The sequence below is a fragment of the Schistocerca gregaria genome, chromosome X (assembly GCF_023897955.1).
Source record: "Schistocerca gregaria isolate iqSchGreg1 chromosome X, iqSchGreg1.2, whole genome shotgun sequence".
NCBI classification, from domain to species: Eukaryota; Metazoa; Arthropoda; class Insecta; order Orthoptera; family Acrididae; genus Schistocerca; species Schistocerca gregaria.
The window spans coordinates 342,701,757-342,723,633 of NC_064931.1; the positions used below are offsets into that span (position 1 = coordinate 342,701,757).

At 39.7% G+C, this 21,877-nt stretch overlaps 1 protein-coding gene across 6 annotated transcripts in view; it reads right to left on the minus strand.

Moving 5' to 3' along the window:
- Window positions 1–644: 644 nt before the first annotated feature.
- LOC126299223 (uncharacterized) overlaps window positions 645–21,877 on the minus strand; it is a 33,878-nt gene continuing 12,645 nt past the window's right edge. Inside the window, exons 2-6 of one of the 6 annotated variants that reach the window (XM_049991008.1) lie at window positions 19,651–19,713; window positions 19,306–19,533; window positions 18,125–18,175; window positions 16,489–16,558; window positions 645–3,003 (exon numbers count right to left, since the gene is read on the minus strand). In XM_049991008.1, coding sequence (XP_049846965.1) covers window positions 16,491–16,558; window positions 18,125–18,175; window positions 19,306–19,533; window positions 19,651–19,713 — 410 coding nt within the window. In that variant the 3' untranslated portion in view covers window positions 645–3,003; window positions 16,489–16,490. Of the gene's footprint in view, window positions 3,004–16,488; window positions 16,559–18,124; window positions 18,179–19,305; window positions 19,714–21,877 lie in introns of all 6 variants that reach the window. The other 5 variants (XM_049991007.1, XM_049991010.1, XM_049991009.1 and 2 more) reach the window with 5 other exon arrangements.

The window sequence follows — 21,877 nt, forward strand, 5'->3', positions numbered from 1 at the left end:
CCTCCATATGGAAAATGGCCAATAAACACATAGTTCCAAAGGCAAACAATTAGAAAATAACACTATTGGCTGTTTTTCCTATAACTTGCATTACTAAATTGTTTTCCTTAATGCAGCCTCAGAGTATTAAACATTTTGTGACACTCTTGCTCCATTAGTTAATGCAAAAGCATATTACTACATTACATCTTGCAAAATAGTTGAAAATTGTGAATGTTTGATACCTATTCCTATGTCCTTCTCACTAGTTCCTTCATCACATATTCCTTTCATATACCTTAAGAAATAAGTCACAATTCTGGAAGCTATGAACACAGCTGTGGTGTTCATTTATGAAGTCATTTTATCAAATGGAAGTGCCAAACTTTATTTTTCACAGATAAGAGAAAGAGGAAAGTTCTGCATCTCTCTTCATTCCTCCATACACACACACTCTCTCTCTCTCTCTCTCTCTCTCTCTCTCTCTCTCTCTCTCTCTCTCTCTCTTCAGAAAATGTTGAATTGCATTCCCTAATATGTATAATACTGTAGTAGTATCTTGTATACTGTATCAAGCATCGTGTGAGGGTATCACTGTTACCTGTTTGTATACTTGATAGTATAGCAGACAAGGACAATATTGGGAAATAAATGAAGCTACACAGTTCATGTATACATAAATGTATTGCAAAACCACATATGCAGTTAAAATAATCTTTAAAATTCAGAATGCTACAGTAAATTAAATCAACTATAATACGTTTAAGAATAAGTATTATCTCAAACACCAGAGAGATAAAAGTAGATTGTCCATTTGCATTTCAAAACTTTATGTTCTACAATGTTTGGAACACCCACTCATGTTGTTCAAGGCCTTTAATGCTTTTCTTTGCACTAAGAATCATGTGAGAATTATACGGAAGCTGCAATTATACATAAGCTGCAATTATGATATATCCAAAAATTTACAAGTTTCACTTTCTACAAATCTCAGCTGAGAAATGATCATACATAATTAATTTATGTTTACTTGTATGAAAAGTAATTGCAGGTCTAGAAGCACATCTCCATTACACATTAATGGTCTATACACAAACACAACCAATCATCAAAATAAACTAATTTCTGTACTGATATTTTAAACTATTATTGAATTAATTTTTAAAACATTTGTCATCATTCCACTTCCTTTTGTGCTTCCCAAGGCATACACAGTGAAACATAGACATCAAAGGACACAGTTACAGTCACGAGATACAAAAATATATGTGTTATATTCAAAAACTTATTTATTTCATCATGAAATTACATGTGGCTGAAAGCATTTTATCTCGAATTTCTAGTTCATCCTATTGACTGAGTGATTGATTGAGGAGGGTTATGGGACTAAACACTGAGGTCATCCGTCCTAGTTCATCCTAGCCTACCTACAAAATATTGTGGCAAATACTGTAAGAGAAACATGACACAGTTTGTTCTGCCTCTAATTGTTGCTCGATTGTTATTTAGATGTTACAGAATTTGTCAGCAAATATGAAGTAATAGTGCTGAAAGTGTCAAAGAATCAACGCCTAAAATCTAAGGAACAAGATGTTCTTCAATAAAATTTTTGGTAGTTGTTTCTGCAGCGTAAATTTTAGGTAAACATGAAGGTGTTTAATGAAACCATTGATAATCTAGATTAAAATAGAGGACCTGAGAAGAAACTATGTAGAGGTAAAAAGGGTAGCTGTTTCTGCTAGAATCATGCCATCAGCAGCATTGTTCATCAGCATCCAGAGTGGACAAGACAAATCTCAACCAGAATGGTGAGATGGGAAACTGAATCTTCGTTTATCCTAATATAACACCAATTTCATTAACAATGTGCTAATCTACTGTGAAATGGGGCACATGTATTATTTGATAGAATAATACATATAAAATACCCTCTGTTGGACTGGAGGGCTAATAGTAAGCTACAAAAGGCTTGTGTCAAAGATAAGGTCTTGGCTGAGTGTGTTAAAGTGGAAATCTGCTGTACTGTTTAAATATAAACTAAGTGCTTGTTCCTGAGTAGTTCCTTCACTCAAGTACTTTTTATCTATTGCCCCAGAACTTTTTCTCGAGTAACATCAGGGCTCAAATCAATGCAGCAGGAATTAGTAATAACTAAATGTATTTCACAGATCAAAGTGAAACTACTGATCCATATCAACATATATTGAAATAATGATAATATAGGAAGGTAATTCAAGTCTTCAACAAAAAACCTTTCCCTTACCAATGCAATTGATTCAAACTCATAGCAAAATAAATCATTTGTATCTTATAGCACCTTTAACACATGGACAAGAGAGATAGGTTATCTTTCATTCCTGCAGAAAGTGGAAATCATGTTACAAAAGTAATTTTAAAATATTTCATTTCGCTGATTATTTGAACATCTTGTGCCATTAAAAGAAACATCATAGATGTAGGTCAAAAATCATATGCACTTTACTTTTTTGCAGTTAAGCACTTCTCTGTTTTCTGTAAGGCACTTGATAGTGGTAACTGCTCTCCTATTTACATAGCATTTAGTGTCTTTTACACTCTCACTTATCTCATTCACAAACAGAACTGTGTTTCAAGAATGGTATCCTCTCATGTTTAATGACAGATACTTGATACACAGGGTTCTGTATTTTTAAAAAGGAACTAAAGTCTTAAAATTAAGAGAGCTGATGCAAGTAGCAAAGAACAAGGTTATTAATTAAAATCAGAGCAAACAGTGTAAACACTGAAATATTGTCCTGCCATTTTTCACATGGAATGGCTGACATGATATTCTTGCTAAAGGTACTAATCAATAATCTCATGATGGCTACAAAAGATAGCCTCCATCATGTAACAGTCCACAAAGACAAGAGTTCAGCATATTAATCCAGCGTCAGGTAAACTTGGCACCATTTTCAGAAAGCATAATGGATCACCGAAGACCTCACTCATTTCATGTGCGAAGTAATGTAGAGCGAGTATTAGTGTGGTGAATAGATGATGATCCTGAAACAAATGTTTGAACAGTTATAAGCACTTGCATGACTGATTCTGAGTGAGTAGTACTTTAGCCTATCAATTACAGTAAATGCAAGCTTGCAGATCACAGCACCAGCATCATAGATTTTAATTATTTTATTTATTTATTCCAAATTCTGTGAACCCATATTGTGATAAGTCACAAAGGTGTGAACCGAGTCAGGTTTACAAGCTTAGAGATACAAACATAATACACACATCTACAATAACAAGAATGTACCATAAACTGGTGAATGAAATTAAAGATGAAATAAATTTATCAGACATAGTTCAAGGAAAATGACATACTTACTGAAAATAATTTTAGATTTAGAAAAAAATATTCATATGTTGACCATCTTAAACAAATGAGAGGAGTATGGCTAACACATTAAAAATATATTTTTAAAACATAAAATACAAATGGCAACACAAATTTAGAAGAAGTATCTGTGATTTTTCTCCAGTTGTCTGCAGGCACTCATCAAGAGTGTAGAAGCATTTTTCCATGTTGTATTTTCTTAATTTATATTTAAACGTAGGGTATATATTACACTGAACCTACATGTTTTATGGAAAATAACTAAAAACTTTGTGGTAGAATACATTCTTTTACAAGACTGGGATGCTTTAGAACCCTATTAATTAATTTTAGATGTTGTATTGTGATCATAATATGGTTTATCAAGTGCATAATAGGAGTGTTTATTAGAGACAAACATCAAAGAAGATAAGTACTGAGATGTAGTTGTTAATTGTTGTAACTTGAAGAACAGGTTTCTGCAAGAACATCTTTGCTAAATGCCACTCATGATTATTTTGTACAATAAAGTTTTTTTGACTTAAGGTTGACTGCTCCAAGGAATCATACTATTTATGAGACATAACATAGCCAAAATAAGCAACATTGATAGCATCCATACCACCGATAGGGATAATTGGATGCAGGGCATGAGTTGCCAAACTGAATCTTTTAAGAAGATTTAGAATATGCCCAGATCAGTTTAACTGACCATCAATTAGAATGGAATGGAATGGAACTTATAGGCCTCACAATGTATTATATTTTGCCGGCAGGAGTGGCCACGCGGTTCTAGGCTCTGCAGTCTGGAACCGAGCAACTGCTCCGGTCGCAGGTTCGAATCCTGCCTCAGGCATGGATGTGTGTGATGTCCTTAGGTTAGTTAGGTTTCATTAGTTCTAAGTTCTAGGCGACTGATGACCTCAGAAGTTAAGTCGCATAGTGCTCAGAGCCATTTTTTTAAAATATATTTTGGCTATCACAATTTAAGTGGATTACTTTATTTTCTTGCTGAGAGCAATGAAACTGCATTTATTGAGGTTTTTTTTCACTCTTTCACAGCTGACAACATTTTCTAAAAGTTTTGAGAAGGCAATGGTATCTCACCTGAGCAAAAGTAACAGCAAATCATAGTTTTGATTCCAGAAGAGTTGCTCCACTGATAATGCCATTTAGATGTTCACTCACCAAATTTTACAAGTACTAAACAATAAAATAATGCCAGTTGGTATTTTTTGTGATATGTATAAGGCATTTGACTGTGTGAATCATAGTGTACTCCTAGATAAGTTGAAATTTTATGGCACTAAGGCTATAGCCAACCAATGTATCATATTATAGCTAACCAAAAGAATGCAGAAGGGTGTACACAGTAATTCAACCAATGTAGTTCAGAGACATTATTCTGACTTGGAAGAGGTCACAGATGGGGCTCCCCAACACTCACTACTGTTTCACATATATGTAAATGATCATCCATCTAAGACACAACAAGGAGAATTAGTTCTTTTTACAGATAAGAAGAAAATATGGTGAACAATCTCATTGAAAGTACAATTGACTGGTTTTCTGTGACTGATCTCACCCTTACATTTAAAAAGACACATCAATTTCAGTAATCCACATCTATGAGCACTACACCAAATATAACACATGGTGAGGAAATCATATACAGGATGGACACTTCAGGATTCTTAGGTGTTCATATAGATGAGAAAAGCACATTTTAGAACTCCTAAAACAAATTAGTTCAGCCGCGTTTGCACTTAGAATCATTGCAGACCCAGAGGAGAGACAATCCAGTAAGTTGACATAGTTTCCGTATTTTCATTCAATAACGTCACATAAAACTACGTTCTGGAGTAACTCATCTTAAAGAACGAAAGTTTTCGTTGCTAAAAACTATGCTGTGAGTATAATATGTGATGCACACCCGTGATCCTCTTGCAAACATCTGTTTCAGAAGTTGGGTATTCAATAAATGCTAATAATTTTTCAGTATCATGTAATTCCGTCCCTGGCCTTGCTAACCTCCTGGATTCAACTAGATAGTGAGTCTATAAGGTTGTGCAAATATGTCACATCCAAGTTAAACTACTCCCTGTGAATCTGATCGCACAATTCCACCAAATTGCAGGATTGCTGACATCGGCGTTTTACGCGCTGTTCCAACATGTCCCATAGATGTTCTGTGGGGTTCAAGTCAAGTGATTCCGCAGGCCAGTTGAGATGTAACAGGGTGGGGAAGTGTTCATAAAACCAGTCACATATTCTTCCAGGCCGATGAACTCCACTGTTGTCTGAAAAGTAGGGGGGGTCAATAGCATACTCATCAAGTAAATTTTGACCTAAAGGCAACACCTGATCATTAACAATGTGTAGACAAACATGCTCGTTCGTTTTAGGGGTCACCTCAGTGAGCGGGCACAATTCATGATAAGGAAAACACCCCAAAAACTTCACAGACGCCTCTCTGGCTTGAACCTGGCATTGCACACATTTAGGATGAAATGCTTCATTTATTTTTCAGTGCACTCTACAACGTGAGTCATTTGAATAGGCAAAAACTTGATTCGTCAGACCTCATTACGTTCCACCAGTAAGCTAATGTGCACGTTCGATTATTTCTAGCCCAATGAGGAAACGAAGTTTAACGTGCCTGTGCGAGCAACGGCTGGGTGACCGACTCCAGATGTTCATTGCATGCAGTTGCCGTCGCCATGTTCTGTCGTTAACAGGTGGGAATGGACCAGTGTGTGATAGTGCATTCGATTACTACGACAGGTCCCATGGATGTCATCCATTTGCCTGTATCCGTTGCTTGGTGTGTGTTTCGAGCAACCATTCGCCTGAATGACGGCGCATCCACACGTGACCACCGACCTTGCGTAACAAGAAATTTGCCTCATCGGAACAAGCGAGACGTTTCATCGCATGCTCCAATCTCGGTTATCCCGTGTCCACTGCAATCATAATTGACTATTTCGTCGGGTCTGCAGGGGAAAACGTATCCTCCTCTAATGTTCGGCCCTCTGGTCAGTAATTTGCGCTGAAGGTGTGCTTCGAGGCACTTGTGCCTGCACCATCATAGTATTCTGTCATCAGATCTGTTACAGTTCACCACGAATCCTACTTTACAGAGCGGGCAAGCCTCCGACGTCCATGTTCTGTGATGAGTCGTGGAAGCCGAGCAACTTGTCGCCTGTTCATGGTTTCACTAACGTTCAACCACTTTCAATAGAAACTTACGACAGTATCACGCGATCAGTCGACCTGCTTCGCTGTTTCCGAGATGCTCGTCCTAAAACGCACGGTATTAACCAGCCTCTCCTTCGTCAATGTCGCTTGTGTTGTGGTCAGTGGCTAATTTGACGCAGCTCTCCATCCTACTCTATCCTGCGCAAGCCTCTTCATCCCCGAATAACTACTGCATCCTACATCCTTCTCAATCTGCTTACTGTATTCATCTGTTGGTCTCCCCCCACACTTCCTTCCAGTACTAAATTGGTGATCCCTAGATATCTAAAAAAAATTCCATTAACGGATTCCTTCTTCTATTCAAATTGCGCCACAAATTTCCTGTTTCCTCTAATCTGTTCAGCACTTCTCATTGGCTACGTGATCTACCCACCTAATCTCGAGCGTTCATCTGTAGATGAACATTGCAAAAGCCTCTATTCTCTTCTCGTCTAAACAGTTTATCGTCCATGTTTCGCTTTCATACGTGGCCACACTCCATACAAAAGACTTCCTAACACTTAAATCTGTATTTGATCTACGTCCTCTTTCCTTTCTATAACATTGACTTCAAGTTCATCTCGCTTGTATAGGATTTCTATATACCCCTTCCAGATTTCAGATTTCCTTTCTTTGCCAGGTGCTAGTTTTACATCGTTCCAAAGTCACTTATGTCAGTGAACTTTCTCATTTGAAAACAGTATAGTTGATAGAACGATATGATTTCCCATTCGTTTCCACCCTTTTTTTATATTTTCCTTACCGCTTCACGAGCCCGCATTGTCAAAAGGGTGGGCGGTGGTCATAACTTTTTTCCCTTGTACAAGGTGTTCGGAAATTTCCGCAGCAAACTTCGAGGACTTGTAGAGGGTAGTGAGTGGATAATATTTTGAATAGGAATCCGTGTCCGAAAACTTACCGTTTCCGTTCTACGATGGTTTCAGTTCAGTGTGTAACGCGTCCACGTCTGCTAAGGGAACGAGAAAAGTCACCGAGTTGCTTGTTCTGGTATGCAGTAGGGTAGACAGGATGACGTGTACTTTGTTAGGCGGTCACCTGACGTCACTTAACGTCTGCCTTGCTGCGAGACCTATTCAATGCCTGTACGTCTCCGATACAGTTAACATGGTTCGGTATAGGTTTTCGGAATACGCAGACATACTCTTTGTGTATCGCGAAGCTAGAAGTGACGGAAGAGCCGCTTGTCGGCTATCCTTTATGGTGAGGAGGCGAGAATATGGTGCTCCACGGCAACACCGCTCACCCGAATTTGAAGAAGATGTAGTGCATAGCATTTAAGAGAACCAGTCAACGATCATTCTAACAGTTGCGCGTACAGTGGGTATTAGTCACAGCATCGTCTAGGAGGTTCTGCGTGAGCAACAATTATGAGTCAGACATCTGAATCTAAAACGTCCTAGAACGGAAACGGTACGCCTCAGTACATGGGCTTCTGTTCAAACTATTATGTACTCACTTCCTTCTACAAGTCTCAGATGTGTGTAACGGGAATTTATGAACACTTTGCAGAAAGAAAGACGAAGATAAGAAGACAAGAAAAACGGTAGCAAGAAATTAATTTTATTACTTCGAAATAACGAGGAAATATTAAGAGTAAAACGTATTTTGTACATCGATACTATTATAGACGTAGCTTTATTTTAAGTGGCGAATGGCGGTGACGGAAGTGTACATAGTAGGCTTCAACTTCCACTGACGTCGAAAACGAGGCCAGTGTTTTAACCATTTTCTCGCCTCGCTCTCCCTCCGTTGATTTGTGGCGGTTACGGGAAGCGAGAAAATGCCGACTGCTGCAGCAAGCAATGATGATAAGGCGCCTGGGTGGTCTGCCGGCGTTGCCAACTCTGTCAGCGGCTCGGACCTCCCGCTGCTGTAAATCCGTTCATACCTCTTTTCCTGTTATTCTTCACAGTGCCTATAACCGCAGTTTGATTTATATGGACGTAGTTGGAACATGGCATTAATCTCGAGAACGCTGTAGAAGGGAATGTCGTCACAGTTTCCAACAGACTGAACGAGGCGTTGTGACTGCTAACGTCTACAGCTGACATCACAGAAGAAACAGTGCTCATAAGCCACGGTCCCAAAGGAGGAGGTAAGACCATACAGCCCACACACCATACCCTACACGCCGTGCCACAGATCACCGATCTCAGAACTGGGTCACCTAGTCATATGAGTATCTGCGGGAAAAAGGAAAATGTGCCTCGGAACCAGGTTGGCGCTTCGTATTTGGCATATACACCATGCAATCTATACACAAACGATATGACGAATAGGGTGAGCAGCAACTGTTTGCTAGTGACGCTGTAGTATACGGGAAAGTGTCATCGATGAGTGGTTGCAGAAGAATACAGGACGACATGGGTAGAATTTGTATTTGGTGTGATGAATGGCAGCTTGCTCTAAATGTGAGAAATTGTAAGCTAATGCAGATGAGGAGGAACAACAATACCGTAAATTTCCAATACTTAGTGGCGTGCTGCCTGATACAGTCACGTCTATTAAGTATCTACACGCACCGTTGTGAAGTGACATGAAATGGGACGAACGAGTAAAGTCGGTTGTAAGGAAGGCGAGTAACCGATTTCGCTTTATTGGGAAATTCCTAGAAAAGTGTAGTTCATCTATAAAGAAGACTGCTAACAGAACACTTTTGCGACTCATTCTTGAGTATCGCTCGTGTGTCTGGAATCCCAAGCAAGTCGGATTAAAGAAATACTTCGAAACAATTCGGAGACTTGCTGCTAGACTTTTATCGGTGAATTCGATCAACATGCGAGTTTTACTGAAGTGATCAGTGAACTCAAATGGGAATCCCAGGAAGGAAGAAGACATTCTTTCTGCTAAACACTGCTGAGAAAGTTTGGAGAAGCAGCGTTCACGACAGACTACAGAACGATTCTACTGCCACAAACGTACCTTTCACGTACGGATCACGAAGATAATCCGAGAAAAATTAGGGCTCGTTCGGGGGTATGTAAACAGATGTTTATCCCTCAGCCCGTTTGCGAGTAGAACACGAAAGGGAACGACTAACAATGGTTCAAGGGACCCTCCACCGTACACCATATGGTGACTTGCGAAGTGTGTATGTAGATGTATAACTTCCAGGCACCTATCTTAGCAGACTGGCAATCGGTTATTGACCTTACGACTTTCTCATATGCCGGAGTAATGAAAACTGATGACTGACAAGCAGAAAAGGAGAGAAGATCGCTGTTTCTTGCGTAACGGTGCAAGTAAGATATGATTCTCGCTGCCTACGAGTAAGGGACGATGATTACGAACAGCCGTTTTCTACAATGAAGATTGGATTGTGTACGTATACAGTCTAGTGTTTTGGGATCGTGGATGTGCAATAAAAAATTTAGCCTACGATAAGTCAGAAATAATTTCATTATGGCCACTGCACAAGCCATAGCGTCTGCCGTACAGCCACCGGAATCGTCATAATTGGGTGTCGGAAGTGTTCCACAGGCTTCAAGTGTGGAACTTCTGTCCTCGCTGTGAGGACGGAACGTGAGTCGTGCTTGGGTGGCTCAGTTGGTAGAGCACTTGCCCGAGAAAGGCAAAGGTCCCGAGTTCCAGTCTCGGTCCGGTACACAGTTTTAATCTGCCAGGAAGTTTCAAATCTGATTTGCTTTCTCATAGTGGAGCTACTAGCATAACTCCTATGCAACAGACGCGAAATTTGAATAGATATCACCTTTCAGATGTAGAAACTACCAACTTTCGTTTATGTCGCACTAGCCCTTCTTGGCGTTGCCATTTTTTTCCGGTAGTATATTTTAAAAGGATCTGCGATAGAGATCCCCCCCCCCCCCCCCCCCCCAAGTTAATTCACTTGAAACTTCTGTATAAATCTGGGCAACAACTGCATCTGACCCTAATCGCTTATTGAGTTTTGGTAATTTAAGTTGCATTTTTAACACTAACAATGTTGCTAGTTAGTAAGTTGTACAGTTATTCAGTTATGGGAACATTTCCTGAGTTTCCCTGTGAAGGATGCTTGAAAACAGAAGCAAAATTTCGATTTCTGCCCTACTTTTTTCTGTATCGATTGCTGTCTTCCACAAATTTTTGTGCCACTGACAGTCATAATTTGTGTGCCTGACTCATTGGCGTTTGCGGGCGCCCCCTGAGATAGCAACTCATTATGATATTTACTGAAGGCTTCTAACATTGCCCTTCTGGTATCCGAGTGTATTCTGATTAACATCTGCCTGCTTGCAGAACATCAGATTGAAAGAATATGCCAAATTGGATACACGCCTATTAAAACCGATGATGCATAGCGTTTCCGTTGGCTTTATTCCCGAAAAACCACGATAGACGAGTTCGGCAAAACAGGAGGAATGGGCTGCCGACTCCTCTTATTACCGTCCCTTGAGGGAAGTAACGATCACGTTTCTTAACTGTAGTGCCGCTTTCCATTTCCAACTACCTTGTCTGGAACAGTACGACGTGATACAGAGTGGCGTGTATTAATCTCCAACTATTGCATCATTAAATCACTGCAGGCATTTGATCGGAAGATTTCTTTGCTAAAGAGACGCTATGCCCGCGCAAAACTGAATTAATGAGCGGTTTCAGGCGCCATATTTGTCAGCTGCATGAGTAATACCAGTCAGATTATTTCCTCTCGAATGCAGTGTGAACTCGCTATCTGGCTCTACATCGTTCCCTCACACAGAAGCTTTCCATAATTCGTCTTATCGACGTACTGTTTTACGGTGTTTCCCTGAAGCAACGCTAGGGCCGTACTCAATAGCCTTGGGTCAGCCGGCAACGTTACGGAATTTATGGGAGCGTTCCGCGCAGCTGTGCACCACAATGGCGCACTTCGGGGCAGGATTGCCTCACCACACACGAAATACCACTGCTAGTGCCCTTCGTAGAGGTCTCGCGAGAAAACTCAGGCAACGAATGGGTACAGCCCGTCTGTAAGCTGAACTGCATAAATATTCAGTCAGATTTTCATAGTGTTTCAAAGTGTTGCAGAGACTGACAACTTGCTTTAAGTGTTCAGAAACGTAAAAGTGTGTACCTTACCAGACGAGAAAACGTAATATCCAATGACTATAATATTAGTGAGTTACAGCAGGAATAGGCCATCTCATATAAATACCTGAGTGTAACACTTTGCAGAGATGGCAAAAGGAATGACCACAGAGGCTCAATCGAGGCAGACTTGTGTTTCTTGATAGAATCATCGTAGAAAGGAGATTGCTCGCAAATCACTTGTGCGACCCGAGTGAGTGGGATCTGTACCAAATAGGACTAAGAGAAGATATTGAAAACTATCGTCAATTAAGTGGCCAAACGCATGAAGTTGTCCTAAAAATGTATGCCTACCGTGGTTCTGATAAGGAAAACGACCTGGAAACGTTATTTGGATCTTACAATTTGATCTCAGTAATTAACTTTCCAACACAGATTGATAAAGACAGTAGGATCCTAATTGATAATGCTTTCTTTGTTGAAGTTCAAAGCAAGAAAATACCTGTGTGCCCAGTAACAAAGCAAATCCCTGAGCACAATGCACAGTTGCTTAGGACAAATAACATTGTGCCTTACAGTACAGATACTCCTTAGGGGAAATCAGTTAGAGTAATTAATTACAGCAGTGCAAATGATTTTAAGAATAGCTTACAGGAGATGACATGGGATGTCATTTATGATGAACTCAGTGCTGACATAAACCTTAATCTGTCCACGATAAAATCATATAAATATTTGAAAACATCTTTCTGCGTAAGATATTCAGAAAGGGCACTAAACATCCATGTATAAAACCGTGTATCACTAGAAGGATTAAAGTATCTTGTGAAATGAAAAGGGAAATGTATCTTTTGGCAAGATCAAGTAGGAATCCTGTAGCAGTTGCAAACTACAAAAACCAATGACAATTATGAAGAAAAGTTTTTAAAAGATCAAGGAACATGCACATAATGTCAGGATCTAGTACTTATGACAACAGACTTAAGGCTATTTGGAATGTAGTGAAACTAGGGTCAGGAAACCCAGCCACAGAACCAGACAACTTTATTACTGAGCTGAATGGAAGGACTATAAATGAGGAGTCCTAGTTAGCAAAAGCATTTAATTAATAAACATTTCTTAAATATAGTAGAAAGCATAGGGACAGATAGTTCAAGAGCAAAATCAAAGCAATATGTTAAAAAATGTGACTTCCAGAAAATTCAATCATATGGATGTATTAACAACTTCTCCTTCTGAAATTATGAAAATTATACATTCTCTCAAAAAATATTTCATCTGCTTTTGAAGGCGTTTCCAATAGAGTACCAAGAATTTGTGCCCATAACATAACCACAGTCTTATCTGAAATATGTAATGCATCATTAACTAAAGGCATTTATCCAGGGAGTTGTTAAACCCTTCTTCAAGAAAGGTGATAAGAGAGGTATCTGTAACTACTCACCTGTTTCACTGCTGATATCATTCGCCAAAATTTTTCGGAAAATGATGTATTGTAGAATAATATTTCACCTCAGCAACAATAGTATCCTTAGCAAATCACAGTTTGAGTTTCAGAAGGATTTTTCTACTGTGAATGCCATTTACATGTTCACTCATCAGAATTTACAAGCATTAGATAATAAAACAGCGCCAGCTGCTATTTTCTGCGACCTCTCTAAGGAAGTTGACTTTGTATTCTCCTAGATAAGTTGATGTTTTATAGGATTGGTGGTATAGCCAACCAATGGGTAATGTCATATCTTACCAAAAGAAAGCAGAAAGTTGTATTGAGTAATTCAAGCAACATAGTCCAGAGACATAATTCTAATTGGGGAGAAATCATGTAGAGGTTTCCCCAAGGTTCAGTCTCAGATCCAATATTGTTCGCCAAATATGTAAACGATTTTCTGTCTATTATACAACAAGCAGATCGTTTAAAGCATTAATACAGAAACAGAAGAAATAGTAATTTTTAAAAGTATCATTGACTGGTTTTCTGCAAATGGTCTTGTCCTAAATTGAAAAAGACACAACATATTCAGTTTCGCACATCCAGAGGTACTACGCCTGTGATGATTGTAGCATATGGTGAGGAACTCCAAAATTCGTAGGGGTTCATATTGGTGAAAATTGTAATTGCAGAATTTAATTTGGAACTCCTAAAACAACTAGGTTCTGTCATATTTGCATTCAGAATCATTGCAAATCTTGGGGAGAGACAGATCAATAAGTTAACATATTTTGCATATTTTAATTCAACAGTGTCATATGGAATAACGTTCTGGGGTAACTCAACGTTATGAAAGTAAGTCTTCATTGCACAAGAACGTGCTGTGAGAATAATATGCGTTGCTCACCCATAATCATCTTGTTGATATTTGTTTTAGGACCTGGGCATTCTGACTACTGTTTCACAATTTATTCATTACCTTATGAAGTTTGCTGTAAATTTTTCAGTATATTCCAAAAGGAACAATTAGGTACAAAATTACAGCACCAGAAGGAAAAATGACATTCGTTACTCCACATTAAGATTGTCTCTAGTACAACAAGTAACGCACAATGCTGCAAGAAAATTTTTTGATCATTTACCCAGTGCTACAAAATGTCTGACAGATAGCAAACTCAGAAAGCTTCTCCTTCACAGCTATTCTGTAGAAGAATTTCTATTACTGTCATGTGCACAAGGTTGGTGGGCAGAAACTACTATCTCTCATCTGTATATCTTTTTTCTGTAATATTGAAAAAATTTGAAATGTTCAGAATATAACCGTATATACAAATTAATTCGTGATGTGAAAGTAAAATGACTCATTCCACATCATTACAATCTATTGTGGAATATGATCCATAGAAGATGTAACTAACCAACTATGTATCAACAGTACCATACTGGGCAGCATTACCATTAGAATTTTTTCCAATTTAACAGTTTTAACGTATGGCCAGTTTAAAATATGTGTGTTTGTTACTCCATTTTGTGTAGTTATGACAAAAGATGTGTTTACGGTATGCAGAGGCACGGAAATGGTGTAATCTAACAGCGAAATAGACTGGAAATAAAATAAGACCCATAAATATGGTTGATCTCACGCTAACTAAACAATTCTACACCTAAGCGTGTCATTATCTGTCTCACCTATTAACACTATCTGATAAGGCTCCTACATTCTTGGAAAATATCGAAGAATCGGTCGAACGAGGATATTGGAAGAGACTTCTTTCACTGGTGTATTTTAGTTTTTTAGGGATATTTCGATATATCTCTTTTACATCAGTCTTCTACATCTACATGATTACTCTGCAATTCACATTTAAGTGCTTGACAGAAGGTTCATCAAACCACAATCATACTATCTCTCTACCATTCCACTCCCGAACAGTGCGCTGGAGAAACGAACACCTAAACCTTTCGGTTCGAGCTCTGATTTCTCTTATTTTATTTTGATGATCATTCCTACGTATGTAGGTTGGGCTCAACAAAATGTTTTCGCATTCGGAAGAGAAAGTTGGTGACTGAAATTTCGTAAACAGACCTCGACGCGATGAAAAACGTCTTCGCTTTAATGACTTCCATCCCAACTCGCGTATCATATCTGCTACACTCTCTCCCCTATTACGTGATAATACAAAACGAGCTGCCCTTTTTTGTACCCTTTCGATGTCCTCCGTCAATCCCACCTGGTAAGGATCCCACACCGCGCAGCAATATTCTAACAGAGGACGAACGAGTGTAGTGTAAGCTGTCTCTTTAGTAGACTTGTTGCATCTTCTAAGTGTCCTGCCAATGAAACGCAACCTTTGGCTCGCCTTCCCCACAATATTATCTATGTGATTTTTCCAACTGAAGTTGTTCGTAATTTTAACACTCAGGTACTTAGTTGAATTGACAGCCTTGAGAATTGTACTATTTATCGAGTAACCGAATTCCAACGGATTTCTTTTGGAACTCATGTTTATCACCTCACACTTTTCGTTATTTAGCGTCAACTGCCACCTGCCACACCATAGAGCAATCTTTTCTAAATCGCTTTGCAACTGATACTGGTCTTCAGATGACCTTAGTAGACGGTAAATTACAGCATGATCTGCGAACAACCTAAGAGAACTGCACAGATTGTCATCCAGGTCATTTATATAGATCAGGAACAGCAGAGGTCCCAGGACGCTTCCCTGGAGAACATCTGATATTACTTCAGTTTTACTCGATGATTTGCCGTCTATTACTACGAACGCGAGAAATAGCTTCATGGTAGTCGTTCGACCATGATTCGCTTCCGACCTATTTTGTTATATTCTTTACGCATGTGAGTGCTTCTGGGATTGATCGCTGGGCGTGTATAGAAACTCTGTAGGGTCGTTCTTGTCTGTTTACGCACTGTTCACTACATCTGTTTCTTCTGTCTCTGCACAACTACGTCGTCTGCGAACAGCTTAAAGGAACCATTGATAGTCATTCGCGAGAAAAGTTGTTATTGCTCTATGTATAAATGGTACCTACAGTGCACAACTATTTTACGAACAAGAATATAAATGTCGCCGAGGTGCAGTGAAATGTGGCCAGAGAACAGCATTTGAATTCTGGAATGTACAGGATAACGGAATGATTTCTAAAATATTACGTTCGAAATATGGCATGTTCTGAAACAGAACTCATACACATTGTTCCCTCATAAATAATCTCGTTCAATGGATCCACAACCTAACTGACAGTAATGGGGTTTCACAGCTTTTTGTAGGCACAGAGCAGTTTTGAAATTATAACACATTCAGAAGTGATATTTAGTTATATGAAAATATTGTATGCTGCCTAAAGCGCTTATGCAGCACCAGCTGAAATGAAGCGCGCTCCAGTTTTTTTCTTTTTTTATAACTGGTTACTTCATACACAGTTATTCGCGCAACGTGACTAAGTATTGCTGGCTTACCTTTACATCTGCGGCTGAGCTGCAGCCTGGCCCGCGTCTCCAGCATCACCTCCAGCGGCTTGTGGCTCACCTGCAAAGCCAAAATATCCGCTACAATAATCAACAGCATAGTCGATCACCGAATACAGTGAACTCGATGTTACCTATTCCTCTAATGTATTCGAAGCACATTATCGAACTACTCACGTTTATATTTACGCTCTTTCTTGTTCTTCTGTTTAACTTAATAGAACGACCATCATTCTGATGTGAATCGCCATCCGTGTGGCTGAAATAGATTATTAAATCTTGCCTATCATTCGACGAAATACTAACTTCTTCGAAAAGATTCAACAGTGAGGTAAAAAGACAGAGGATTCTCGATGTAAGTAACACAAAACTTTTTCAGTTCTTATCTTAGTACAGTTCGACACTCTTTACGAGTTTTCTTGATATTCTTAGGCAAAGATAGTTGAAATCTGAGAAGTTAATCATCATGCCTCACAGATAATATTAGTTAAATCATAGCAGCAAACGCTGTAATGGACTCTATAGTTAATTTGGTTTCAGGTAGCTATGAACGATTGTTATTTAAATTTGTTAGACGTTTAGTGGCGACGTGAAATCCAGATTATTAGAGTGATTAAGTCAGTGACATTTGTATGATCACATTCATTTCCATAAAGCCTTACAAGTTTCAACTTTTTATTGTCCACCTTTTTGGTGACTTCCATGGTGCAAGGCTCTGGTTGCAGTTCGAGCACGATAAACCTATTAATATTTTAGTCCTCAACTAGAATTTTGATTTAAACACCGCAGTGCTTTACTAAGTATTCTTTTTCCCTAGACCTCCACGTCAACGTAATCAAATAATTATATGGAAGCCTACAGTTTAACGTAGACTTGACATTTTTCGCACATACAGATCACTGCTGGAGGTGAACGACAAAAAAAATCCAAGCTAGATTTTACCTTACCAGGGAGCGTACAGCAATCAGTATAAGTCATATTTTGGAATTAGAGCTGATATAGCTCACAATGATGCCTCACACAAATTTCTAAAATTTAAAGTTTGTTGTACAACAAAAATCCTTTAAGACATTACCCTGCGCTCCTGAGACATCCACGATTGCCTGTCCGGCTTCAGCTTGTGCGTGCACTGCAATCAGAAAATCTACCTCCCTAACAATCACAAATAAGGTGAAACATGGCACTTCACGAAGAAAATTATCTCTTTTCTAGAATGTAATGTTTGTTATTCAACAATACTAACTATGAGGCTCGTATTCTTGTTCTTCTGCAGCCACTACAGCCTGCGTAAATTGAATTATTTCTAGAATCTAAACATTGAAGTACGAAAAAATTCTTTTTGGACCTTATCATGCTCTCCTGGGGCACCCATGGCTGCATGTGCAGGTCCTAAGTTTGGGACCAATGAAATCAGTGAAGCATGTTTGGTTAAAAGTATAGACAAGGCGACACATGACTTTGCACGAAGAAAATTGTGTCATTCCTTGAAAGTTGAATTTGTTGTACAACAATACAACGTACCTAAACGTTACACTCAGCTTCTAACACAGCCATGGCGGCTTGCACAAATTGTATACCACATTTTATATTCTAGAAATAACACAACAAAACTCTTCGTAGGTCTTACCTTGCTCTCCAGCATCTGGCTCGACGATCTGCACATCTGGTACCTGGGGGGCTGCTAGAAGCAGAAAAACCGTATACACTTACCATACTTAAAGTGAAATACACTGGTGTGCAAAACATAGAAACGAAAGTAACTCTTTCATGGTGTGTCACTGTCAAGCAACATAGCTCCACTAAACTTGGACCATACGTAGAATGAATTGCTAAAGGATCGTACGAAAATCAACTAAAAGAAATACGCATTGACACGAGCGAAAGAGACACTTTTATTCGACGACAGTATTAACACTGAAGCCAACGTTAGTCATGATGGTCCCCTGGACATTACAAAAGACGGGACGTGGTTCTTAATAGGATGTGTGCTCACAATGGACGGCAATGCATACTCCTCAACGTGCTTCCACGCTGGCCACAAGGTTGGTAAGTTCTTGTGGTAGAGTGTTCCATTCCTCCAACAGCGCGGTGTAGAACTGCAGGGCGGTCGCTGGTGCATGTGGATGTGTTGCAGTCATCTCCTCAAGACATCCCGCACGTGCACGATGCATTTAAGATGGGGAAGGGGAGAACGGGCAAGTCTGTCTATCAGCCGAATATCCTCTCGTTCCGAGAACACCGAATACAAGCAAGAAAAGAAGCAAATGGGGAAGGAGTACAGTGTTGTCACGGTGTTGACAGGTGAGTGTACCGTGTTCACACGTTTGGAGATCAGTACGGCCACGCAACATTATGCCTCCCCATACCAGAACACCTGGACTACCAAAACGTTATGTTCGACAGAGTTCTTGGGTGCATTACGTACCCTCCTATGGGGAGACGTGTGAACATGTAGTGTACCCAGGAAAACTGTTGCATGGAGCGCCCTATCAGTAGAACCCCTTACTAATCTTGTGGCCAACATGGGTGTACGTTACGTAGCATGCACTGCCATCCTTGGTAATCATACACACAATTAAGTGTCATTTTCTGTTCATCTTGCGATTACTTTCTGTACTATACTTAAATAGTTATTCCTATGAACACTCTAAGTTTCATCGAGCTATGTTACTTAACAGTGGTATATCTTGCGGAAGGCATTCTCGTACTTAAGTTTTGCACAGCAGTGTAGGCGTTCCAGACAGGGAACTATGTTATACTTCTAGTATCTAAAGCTTGTTATAAATCACAATTCTCTTTAGACGTTACCTTGCTCTGCTTCTGCAGCCGCGTTGGCCACTACCTGTTCAGCTGCTATTTGTGCTGCATCCAGAATCGGAAAATCATATTTTGCTTCAAGTGCAAGTGATATGAAACAGTCACACGGCAAGAAGAAAATGTTATCGTTTCCAGAATGAAAATATATATATATTTTGACCGCACTTTCGTCTTCTGCTGTAGCACCGATAGAGTAAGCAACATATAATTGCGCAGTAACTACAAGCATAAAATCGTATTTTGTAATTATCACAAGTAAGGTGGACGACAACATTACACACAGCAAACTGAGTTGCTTCCAGTTTACAAAACTATTTATACAAGAAAATTCTTTACCGGGTTGATCTTGTGCTCCAAGTAAAGGCAAGTTGGCTTGTGGACCTGGTTGTGGCTGGGGCGCTAGAAAATAAATATCGAAAATCTTATTCTGGAAGCAATAGATATTAAGATTAAATCTAATAATTCACAGAAAAATTTACGTTAGTTCTATAATACACTCATGGAAAAAAATCGCAACACCAAAATTCTATAAAGATTATGCGAAAGGACTTGCTCCTGTTCTAGCAGTAATTTGCCGTAGATCGCTTGAGCAATGAAAGGTACCGAACGACTGGAAAAAAGCGCAGGTCATTCCCGTAAGACACATCCACACAATTATAGACCAATATCGTTGAAGTCAATCTGTTGTAAAATTATGGAATATGATTTATGCTCAAGAATTATGACGTTCTTGGAAAATGAAAAGCTCCTCTATAAAAATCTACATAGATTCCGCAAGCAGAGATCCTGCGAAACTCAGCTCGCTCTGTTCCTCCATGAGATCCACAGCGCAGTGGACAACGGCGCTCAGGCGGATGTGCCGTGTTCCCTAATTTAAGCAAGGCATTCGACACCGTCCCGCATTGCCGTTTAATGAAGAAAATACGAGCTTACGGAGTATCGGAGTAGATCTGCGATGGGATTCAAGACTTTCTTGCAGATAGAACTCAACACGTCGCTCCTAACGGAACTAAATCGACAGATGTACAGGTGATATCCGAAGTGCCACAGGGAAGTCTGATCGGACCGTTGCTGTTAACAATATACGTAAATGATCTAGTAGAAAGCGTCGGATGCTCTTTAAGGCTATTCACAGATGATGCAGTTGTTTATACCAAAGTAGAATTGATGAATGGTGCAGACTCTGGCAGTTGACTATGAAAGTAAATAAATGTAACATATTGCGCGTACATGGGAAAAGAAATCCACTACTGTACAGCTACACTATTGATGACAAACGGCTGGAGACAGCGTTTACCGTAAAATATCTAGGCGGAACTATCCACTCAGATCCATCGGAATAATCTTAAGGAAATGTATCTCATCCACGAAAGAAGTAGCTTATAAGGCGCTTGTTCGCCCGATTCTTGAGTACTGTTCATCATTCTCTATCAGGTAGGACTGATAGAGGAGATAGAGAAGATCCAACAAAGAGAGTGGCATTTCGTCACGGGATCGTTTAGCTGGCGAAAGAACGTTATGGAGATGCTAAGAAAACTCCACTAGCAGATGTTACAAGAGAGACGTTGTGCATCACGGAGAGATTTACTGCTGAAATTTCGGGACAGCACTTTTCAGGAGGAGTCAGACACATATCACTTCCCCTCACATACATCTCGCGTATTGACCACGAGGGGAAAATTCGAGAAATTAGAGCCAGTACAGAGGCTTACCGACAATCATTATTCCCACGCACTATTCGCGAGTGGAACAGGGTTGGAGGGATCAGATAGTGTTACCGAAAGTACCCTCCGCTACACACCAATAGGTGGCTTGCGGAGTATGATGTAGATGTAGATGTGGAGTAATGAATCTTCTGAAATACATTTCTCTAGTTAACATATTTAAGTATTAACATCGCTAGATCACAGGTTAATTTAAGCACGAGATAATCCATTGCTAATGTCAAATACTGGTACAATAATAACCAGTGTAACTGGCAGAATGATGAATGCAAGCATGCAAACGTGCATGCACTGTGTTGTACAGGTGCCCGAAATCAGTTTGTAGGATGGAGTTCGATGCCTGTTGCTCTTGGTTATTCAATACAGGTACTGTTAACGCTGTTTGTGGATGACGCTGGAGTTGGTGTCCCATGGTGCCCCAAATGTGCTCGATCGGAGAAAGCCCTGGCTATCTAGAAGGCCACCGCAACATGTCGATATACTGTAGAGAATGTTGTGGTACAACAGCGGTATGTGGGCGAGTCTTATCCTGTTTGAAAACACCCCTGGAATGCTGTTCAAGAATGGCAGAACAACAGATCGAATCACCGATTGATGTACATATTTGCCGCGCGGGATTAGCCGAGCGGTCTCAGGCGCTGCAGTCATGGACTGTGCGGCTGGTCCCGGCGGAGGTTCGATTCCTCCCTCGGGCATGGGTGTGTGTGTTTGTCCTTAGGATAATTTAGGTTAAGTAGTGTGTAAGCTTTGGGACTGATGACCTTAGCAGTTAAGTCCCATACGATTTCACACACATTTTAACTATATTTTTGTACATATTTACAGTCAGTAGGAAATGG